The 9,518-nt window shown below is 40.8% G+C and overlaps 1 protein-coding gene across 2 annotated transcripts; it reads right to left on the reverse strand.

The window, feature by feature from the left end:
* Positions 1–174: 174 nt before the first annotated feature.
* On the reverse strand, positions 175–9,186 carry mcm8 (minichromosome maintenance 8 homologous recombination repair factor). 2 transcript variants are annotated; one of them, XM_067610689.1, is made up of 21 exons: positions 9,043–9,184; positions 7,998–8,318; positions 7,666–7,731; positions 7,473–7,555; positions 7,212–7,361; positions 6,962–7,059; positions 6,679–6,877; positions 6,479–6,564; positions 6,145–6,299; positions 5,817–5,891; positions 5,581–5,719; positions 5,188–5,218; positions 4,894–5,031; positions 4,661–4,721; positions 4,445–4,525; positions 3,733–3,928; positions 3,215–3,428; positions 2,914–3,123; positions 2,663–2,739; positions 2,015–2,204; positions 175–1,127 (listed from the first exon to the last, which is right to left on the reverse strand). In XM_067610689.1, exons 2-21 carry the CDS (start codon positions 8,314–8,316, stop codon positions 1,035–1,037), a joined length of 2,661 nt encoding a protein of 886 aa, XP_067466790.1. In that variant the 5' UTR covers positions 8,317–8,318; positions 9,043–9,184; the 3' UTR covers positions 175–1,034. The 2 variants fall into 2 exon arrangements, with proteins under 2 accessions (XP_067466790.1, XP_067466792.1); XM_067610691.1 differs by lacking the exon at positions 175–1,127 and adding an exon at positions 1,153–1,860 and having other exon boundaries at positions 1,908–2,204; positions 9,043–9,186.
* Positions 9,187–9,518: the final 332 nt, after the last annotated feature.

Below are 9,518 nucleotides of genomic sequence, written 5' to 3' on the forward strand. Positions count from 1 at the left end.
GCAGCTGCAGTCGGGCAGAAACTGTTCTTGTGGCGGGACATTTTGGTCCTGATAGACCTCAACCTCTTGCTGGAGGGGAGCATTTCAAAAAGTTAATGTTCGGGGTTGAAGGGTCGACCATGATCGTACCTGCTCGCCTCAGTGTCCTTTGGTATTTTTATTCAAAACTACAAGTATTTTTAAATCAGTGCCACACCCATTGTAATAATAGTGTAAAAACAACAAAACGCTGGACTTTACAGGAAAATAAAATTATTTATTAACTCAATTAATACAATTTTGTGTTAACTTATAAAGTGAATTCCATACAAAAAATAAACAAACTGTAGATGAAACAGAACATTTATGAAAGCGCACAGACAAAAATGAGAAACATATAATGTAAACTTTTATCTTTTTAGATGAACATACTGTAGCCTGACCAACAGTGAGTTGTTGAGATACTAATAACTCAATGTTTCAGTTAGAAAAACAAACAAAAAACCCCCAATATATTCCCTTTTTCTTTTTTACATAAATGCACATTTTTGGATAGGATCCCTTACATTTGTTCTTCAAAGACTTATAACCAAGATATTTGGCATTTCTGTACTGCAATTTCTTGTTTCTTATTTGCCGACACCGATACAATATATCAGGAGTGAGCTAATATAAGTCGATATATTAGAACAATTCTTACTTTCTTACTCAAAAACATCTAATGTCACAGTCAACTGTTCACTTAACTACTCACTGATGTAATTAAATTACTTCCATTTTAACAGTATTGTGACATTATGGCTGTAGTAGTTACACAATCTGTGCAGCCTGTGAGTTGTTGTGGTTATACAGTCTATTACCTCTCCAGCGAGACACAGTGTAGCCTACTGGTCGCTGGTTTCATCACTCAGTGGTCTGGATAGTGGGCTCCCCATCAGTTTTTATTTCTTTTCTATAGAGAGATACCCTGTGTGTTGATCCTCAGCTATGACCTTGCTGCGAGGTCTGCAGGTAGAGACAGGTGTGTATTGTGACTCTGTTGTAGTTGTCAGTGGTCAGATAGTCTGCAGCTGGTACAGCTTGGGTCCTTTCTTCAACAGGAAACCCTGTTCATTCAGAGAACTCACCAGACCTTGAAAGTCCATCACCTGGTAGGAATAAATCAATGACTGAATAAACGATCACACACACATATGATGGTACTGTTTTTAGTGAAACATCAGGTTTTACAGCGTGAAAAACACTGACTGAAGGCCTGAATTATTAAGCAACTACAGTATGTGGTTGGAAGAGACACGATTACCTGTATTCTACAGACAATGACAACAGACAAAAGGTGAATATTTGTGGGGAAGCTCCTCTACATAACCTTCAAAGCTTCTTGTAAGTAATAACCAATAAGGAACGAACAAAAAGCTCACCATCTGTGATGAAGTGTTGAGACAATTGTAGTTTTTTAAGGAGATATTTACAGCTTTTAGTGGGATTGTTGTTGCTAAACCAACATTCCAGTCTGAACGTTCACTGAAATAGTTTCTCTTGTCTGCTGCACTGGTTTGTAAATGTATTATATATTTTTAAAACATTCTCTTTTATGACAATCTTTGTGTGACTCCATCTCTCTGTCATTTCCTTAGAAGAAGTTCATTGACTCCTAATGCCTTATATTTATAAGTAGTAGTATTGTTTCTCAGGTGGAGCTGATCTGCAACCGTGTATAATGTGGTGTCTCTGTACGTCATAAGTGTTTCTAATTCAATATTGTAACATGTTTATTTTATTTTCTTTCACAGCTGGTTGATGGCTCCATCCTCTGTCAGTCCTGCTACTTAAGTGTGTCCCTTTTAAGTCGTTCTTCATTTGAAACTACTGCATAAGTAGCTGCTGCCTTAGAAAAGGAGATTTTAGCTTCACACAGTTTGTAATACAAATTACATGGATATGTTTGAGCCATTCATGTCCTGTATGTAAATCTGAGCCGCTGTGTCGTTACCTTGTCTGTGAAATATACATGTGTGTATCTGAGCTCTTTCACCTTTATGTTCAGTTTGTTGGCCACAGCTCGAAGCGTCTGCAGGTCAAACTGCGTTTCGTTGGTCTTCTGAGCGTGTGCGTGCAGTGCGTTGACCAGTCGTTTTCCGGCGCCGCGCTGACTCATGCCTGATCCATGCTGAGAGCGCTCAAAGTCCAGATTGCCCAAACCATCTGAATATGTATCAGCTAGACTGCAAAACACAAACAACACACGGAGGGAGAGAGAGAAATTTACCCTGATAGAAGACTATAAAGCTGCACAATTAAGAAATCATCATGATTTTGTTACTATATGTGAACAGTTATTAGTTCCATAAAGGTATGCATACACTTGCATACCTTTATAGAAAGTGTAATTTGCAGTGTAAATGCATGTGTGCTAGTTTTTTATTGTAGTAGTCATATGGCAAAAAAGAGGAGGCAGACTGAGAAAAAATTAAAACATATGAATGTGTGTCTGATAAGAGACCCTGGAAACTTGACTGAAGTCATTTTTACCAACTTTACACTAAGATATACACAAATAAACACTCACACTCAATAGATTTTAACCACACAGTGTATAAAATTGTTACCTCTGCAAATTCAAGTCTCCTCTCTACATTTTTCTAGAAGTGACACATACGCATGATTAATCCTGTCATGTTACCTGTGTTTCATGATCTCTACCACATCCTCAGCATCACTCTTAGTAGCTGTTTCTCTGAGCTCCAGCCTTGCTCTTGCCTGCACAAAAACACAATATAAACTTTGGGACACTGGTGGGAAATCGGTTCCTTTTGTTAGACACTCATCAACAGTTTTGCTAAAGAGTTTGCTGTAGCCTGAAACTATGGCAGAAATCTATCTATCTAGTGTCACATTTTGAAGGTGTGAGACACTAAAGACACAGAAATGTACCTCAGTTAGTCTAATTAAAGACTCCAGTTGTCGGGTGGTGATGGGCGTGGCGTCAGCAGAGTGTGCCTGAGATCTCAGCGACAGGTAGAAGTCCTGGAGGATTTGCGCCGCTTCGGGAGAGAGCGACGGATGAACATACTGACGAGCGTAGCTGATGTACTTCCTTAACAAGCATGCTGGGATGGGGTCGGCAATTTCACCTGCAGGGATCTTGAAACATACACATACGTTTTTTGGTTTTTTTTGACGAGCAGGTACTAATCTGCTCCCTGTGTGTAGACTTTGTATTGCCCATGTTTACCTGCAAACGTTCAGACAGCGGCATGTCTGAGTGTTCTAGTAGGATGGAGGTCTCCAGTTCACTGTTGTTTCTGGTTACTGTGGCGCTGCTGGTTCTGCCTTTTCCTGCCCTGTTTGCCATGACGTGCTCTGATAGGCGGCGGTCATGTGACTCGTCTGGGATGTCCAGGAGGAGGAAGACGACATCGAAGCGAGAGAGTAAAGCTGAGCCCATTCTAAGTACAAGAACGATACTGTGAAACACTTTTATATTTACACATATACACAGTGTATCTGTACATATTTACACAACATAGTGCATCTGTCTAGATGTATTAACACATTGCTGATGTTGATTCCACTGACTGACTAACAAATTGTACAATGTGGGATGTTTTATGACTTTTAAATGAGTAATAAAGTGATGCAGTAACTATGTTGCCTTTAAATGTGAGTTTGGAGAAGATCTGCCTGTGGGGTCAGCAGTAATGTAGCTATGGAACACTATTAGGTAACTGAATGACTGATGACCAAACTTACTTCAGATTCTCAGAGACAGTCTTGCCTCTGTTGTAATGTCCTCCGACAGGGTTTGCAGCAGCTAAGACTGAGGTTCTGGCAGGAAGAGAGGAAACTATTCCAGCCTTAGCCAGACTTACAGACTGCTGCTCCATGGCTTCTAACAGAGCCTGCTGCTGGTTGCCCAACTTATCAAACTCGTCAATGCAGCACAGACCTAAAAAGCAGAAAGTGAGAGTCTGAGTGCTCGCAGCCCTGACAGGCAGTGGGAGCTAACGCTGTGTGGAGAGCGTGGATCTCCAATTCTGTTGATTTCTCAGGTTTCAGCTCGAGTGTCTTTTTATTCCTCTGTGAGTCGAGACGTTTTTCTGACACCTCGGGCCTTTCGACAACAATGAGACACCGAGAGGCTGTTCTGCACCGGGGAAAAGAAGTGAAGGACTATTTTTTAAAACTGTTTTAGGAGAGGCAGGTTAACCTTGAAACCAAAAAGTGATTCAACATGAAATCTTCTGTAAAAAAAAATCCAATTCAATCAGTGATATTAAAGCAAGTATTTTTTAATCAGCTGTTGAAAGTACATTTTAATGTTTTTTTAGTGTGTAAAGTACAGTATTTGGGCTGAGATCACTTCACACAAGTATCTACAACTGGTGTCATAAATAGGCCACCTTAATAAATCAATATACATTATATATTCATACACAAGAGAGGCACAAACACACTTTCCTACCTTGGTCAGCCAGCACCAAGGCTCCAGCCTCCAGAGCATAATCCCCTGTTCCCGAATCTCGGGATAAACTCACTGTTAATCCTAAAGAAATAAACATTAAATATTAAATTCCCCAATTGACTATGTTGCTGCAGATCTGAATAACTGTCCAGAGTGTAATCACCACCTGCATATATAACAGAATATATGAGAGAGAAGTACTGTAAGACAATTTACCTGCAGTGCTGGTACTGTTGCCACATACATAGATTCCTCTAGGAGCCACATTGCACACTGCCTACACACACACACACACACAGAGCACACATACATACAGTATGTTAGTATTAGAAAGAAAGTAGAAGTGCAAGTCGAAGAACAACATCTCACTGCTTCAGAAAGTATAAATGAATGAGCATGTCAAGTAAAAGAAATGAGTGACTCTGTGTTAAGTGTTCACTCAGTGTCACCTGTAACATCTGACTCTTTCCCATGCCGGGGTCTCCCACCATCAGGATGTGTGGGTCTCCTCTGACTGGGACGCTGTTCTTATCTACGTGTTTCTGTCTGCCTCCAAACAATATCAAGGCCAGAGCAGCTTTCACCACCTGGAGACACACAAGAACACAGGATGTTAAACTCAACCTAGATGTCAATATTACTATATAAACCACTTTTAACAAATCAAGATTTGCTGTATTTAACCAAATCATTGAGGAAATATTCTCAGTCTTGTCAAAAGTGCAGTGCGTCTCTGAACTCACCAGATGGCCGTAGATAACAGGACACAAAGAGCTGAAAAAGGCGAGGAGAGCGAAGGTGTTAGTGATGTTATTATGCGCTAGTGCGACTGTGTTAAAACATGAGTAAAAGTCTACAGCCACAGCAGCAGCCTGTGAGGATGTAATGTTCCTCACACACTAGAAAATATAACTACTAGATGAATGAAACATGACACATTTCCTGTTCCGTCATCTTTATCACTAGTGGGACAAACAGCTCAGCTGTACATCGACAGACCAGAGTCAGCTGTGTTTAGTCAGCATCAGGTCTACTGAACTCAACAGTGCAACTCACAGAGAAATAATTCATCTTTTATCTGAAGAATGAACAGGAAAATCACTTTGCAGTATAATTGTATGTAGTAACTATCTTACTGCACTATAAGTCTCAGCAGGTCAGGCTGGGACTGGATCTCCTGGATGGCATACAGCTCTTTCAAACTGAACTCTTCCCCCCCAGAACGATCTTCAAGTGACCCTCTTGACCCCGGACCTCTTGATTTGGACTGCTGACCTAAACATTCATTCATTCATTCAGGAAATAGCATCTTATTGACTTGTTACATTTAAGTCATTCAAATCCAACTTGATAAAAAAAAGACAATAAAAACCTTTAGTATTGCTGACTGAAGTGGCATCAAGGTAGAGGAGGAACATACACTGATCTTTATTCCCCCTGTAACTGCCTGCACACAAAACATACACAGTCAGATATTGTGCTTGGTGCATGTTTGTGTTGTAGCCACAATTTATCTACAAAAATTCAGACCATTCTCCATAAATGAATGCCTAGAAGCACATAGTACAACAACAAAATCATACAACTGACAGCCACAGCTGGTCATACATACAGTATATAGTTTATATATTTTTAAATCTCATTTAGTACCATGGAACAGAAATTTACTTGTGTTTGTGTGTGTTTGTTTAACTTCCTACCCTGGTTAGAGTCGTTGGTAACTCTTACTATCCCTGTCACCGTAACAGTGTCTCCAGGGACGCAGCTATCGCAGAGGTCGGAGGTCAGGTGACATTCCACGGTTCGTGGGATTCGTCCAGCCTCCCTCTGCTCTCCGCCCATCAACTCCTGCACCCTGCAGGGACATGAAAAAAATTGATTTTAAGTGTGTTGTGGATAATTTATTCTCATACAGTATAATTCAACATGTCAGTAACCGTCCAGTACCTCATTAAAACAGCTAACTGAGCAGTTTACTTCAGTTGCACATCATTGTTGACCAAAAATGTTTTAAGAAACCGTCTAAAAACTTACTTGATGATCTGCCAGTCCACAGTCTGTGTGAGGGGAGAACTCCGGCAGGGGACGAAGGAACGACCGCGACAGTCCGGCTGGCCACACTATGAGAGAACACACACACATTAGATTCAACAAAGTTCATATATAATGTAAAATACGTTGATACATATGTATACAAGTGTGAGCTGGAGGTATCTGTGTTTGTGCGTGCATACCTTGGTGGGTGCAGCATATTTCCCATGCTGCAACGCCAGAGACAGTGTGTTCGAGCAGGTCATGCACCTGAAGGCCAGCCTAGTACACTGAGGTCTGATATTGCTCACTCTGACCACCGTTCCCCTCACGCACACCAGCAGCCCGTACACACTGGCACGCAACATCCGCAACGGAGTCAACGGTTCGTAGTTATACAGCCTGTGGAAGATTTACACAAATAAAGTCATCTTCATTCAGCAGGTGTCGAGCAAACAACTTGTCGCGCTTCCCTGTGTGTGCTACCTCGCGCTAATGTGAGGGATGTTGATGATCGGTGTAGCTACAGGAAGCTCTTCCCCTTGTAGCTCAGCAGCTTGTTTCTCCAAATCTACAGTCAACACCTGAAAACACACACACACACAGACATACTATCAGTCTGGTATTTGATCTGTCAGTGGAGCAGTCACACACTTTGTGTCCTCACAGATGAACATTTCAGTTCTCCAGTTTCCAAAGTAGCTTTAACTTCTCTGACAGCATACTGCACGTGTACCTGGTGAATGGCCACTCCCAAACAGCTGAGGATGATCTCCGGTTGTTCTTTCAGCTCTGTGGTTAGTTCAGGAAGCGCTTCACGCACCCTCTTGTCTCCAATCAAATCTGCATAATCCACTAGCACACTCCCCTGACGCTCAATCTCATCCTGTATGCAGACACACACACACACACACAGGAATTTAAACACTGTATCATAATGAGAGATGTTAACACTAATATTAAACAAGTACACAAGCAAACAAACAGGCAGACTGACCTTGTCATAAAGGTGAATCTTAGATGTGAAATATTTCTCAAACACTTTAATCTTCTTCACACTGGGTGAGCTCTCTATGAATCCTGCACCTAAAAAGACATCAAAACGTCACATCACCATGGTGACTATATGTAAATCATGTCAACACTATGCATTATCATCATGTGAAAGAGACGTATGAACACACTGATACCGTCAGTGAAGTAAAGCATCCATCCTTTGTAGGGACATAAATCATCTAGAGTGGTCTGACAAAGGACTGAAGAGGCAGAAAGGCAGTTAGGGTTGTGAATCGTGACACATATTGTTGCAGTTTTTCATGTACATCTTCATTTTCATGAGTTGAAATGTTAGTGAATATTAGATGCTAATATTTATAATGTCTTCAGATCATATAAAATGAAAGGTTATATCCTGTTTAAGAGGCTGTGAGTGGATTTTTTTAATATTTTTGCAAATATTTATGTCTTTCCTAGATTTTCTTCAAAGTTAATATGTTAGATATTATGTGCATGTGGAGCTAACCTCTCTGAGTGCTATAGATTCCCGATCCTCCTCCACCTGACGATCCTCCTCTCCAAGGTCTACTCCTCCATCCTCCTCTCCATCCTCCACCACCTCCTCTCCATCCACCACCACCTCCTCTCCATCCTCCACCACCACCACCACCACCACCTCTTCCTCCTCCTCTCCATCCTCCTCCGCTTCCTCTCGATCCACCGCTGCCTCCTCTCCATCCTCCTCCACCTCCTCTCCATCCACTACTACTACCACCACCACTTCCTCCTCCTCCTCCTCCTCTCCCACCCCTCCATGACCCTCTCCTGGATTGCTCTCCACTCATTCCTAAAACAGAGCAAAAAGGAGCGACAGAGAAAGGATGGGTAAGCACATACAAAAAGAGAGAAAGTACAAATTTAGTGGTAATTTATTATCTTAAAGCAATTTTAGTCATATACATTTATTTTACCAGTCAGGCATATGATACCAACCACAGTGAGTTGATGTATCCATGAAAAGTTATCTGCTAGCTACTAGCTTACAGTACTTGGCTGATGATTTCTTTCTCATCCAGGTACCAAAGCAGAGACACTGACATTAACTTTACTGCTCTAATAAACTGTCTTCTCCGGTCTTTCTCCAAAAGTTCTGAACTCCATGTAAAAAACTGTGAATTTAACGTCACTGTCATTTTAATATAATTGTGCTGAATGAATTTAAGCCTTCAAACAAATCCTTAACACATACGAAGCACTCGACATATCGGCAATAAGAAGGCAAACCGTTACAGTTATTAACGTTACCATCAATATCAGTCTTGGCAGAAAGACTGCGGAGATATAAGTTATATAAATTAAACACTGAAGTTTGTAGGAACAAAATGCCTCACAGTGTACTACAGTAGTTAGATATATGCCGACGTCAGACACAAGTCTTCCTTAAATATGCTAAATTCAAGTCTGCTTTAACGTTAATGAGTTTGTTTTGATTTTGGTCTGTTTGTTATCAGTTACGTTTTACAAAATGTTCCACTGAAACCCAAAGAAACTAACGTTACTGTGATACAAACCTTTCGTTTTGCCTTCACGTTAAATGAAATAGTCTGACAATAAATTAAAGTCGATAACTAACTCAAAACGTTGACCGAGTTGTTTTTATTAAACATGCTGAAAGTTCCCTCCACTGACGTCAAGCTTCTTCTTCTTCGTCTATTATTTGCGGCAGCTCAGGCTCTGGAGCGTGTCACTGCCCTCCAGAGGACACCGACGCTACTGCAGATTAAAATATAATACAACCTTGAAACCAACAAAAAACAAACAAAAAAACATATAAATATTATTTTGCGTAATGTAAGTTGTTTATGGATAAAAGTATCTGTACTTTCTGAAATAGCACTAAAAGTTCCAACAAATGATGAAGCTATATAGTAAAATTTGTCCTCACAGGTGGTTGAACAGTCCAAACCCCATCTGCCATCATGAGATGCTGCTACTGGTCTTTCTGCCTGTCTGACAGCGGTAAGTTAATTCAGAACCGGTTAATTTA

This window comes from Thunnus thynnus, chromosome 14 (genome assembly GCF_963924715.1).
Source record: "Thunnus thynnus chromosome 14, fThuThy2.1, whole genome shotgun sequence".
In the NCBI taxonomy this organism is placed as follows: Eukaryota; Metazoa; Chordata; class Actinopteri; order Scombriformes; family Scombridae; genus Thunnus; species Thunnus thynnus.

What these genes read in the sequence shown, in the direction of transcription:
- mcm8 (XM_067610689.1), bottom strand. Translation starts at nt 8,316, where the DNA reads ATGAGTGGAGAGCAATCCAGGAGAGGGTCATGGAGGGGTGGGAGAGGA. An exon ending in AATCTATAGCACTCAGAGAG is followed by an intron (nt 7,732 to 7,997) that starts GTTAGCTCCACA and finishes CTGCCTCTTCAG; the next exon opens with TCCTTTGTCAGACCACTCTA. An exon ending in CTGTTATCTACGGCCATCTG is followed by an intron (nt 5,032 to 5,187) that starts GTGAGTTCAGAG and finishes GTGTGTCTCCAG; the next exon opens with GTGGTGAAAGCTGCTCTGGC.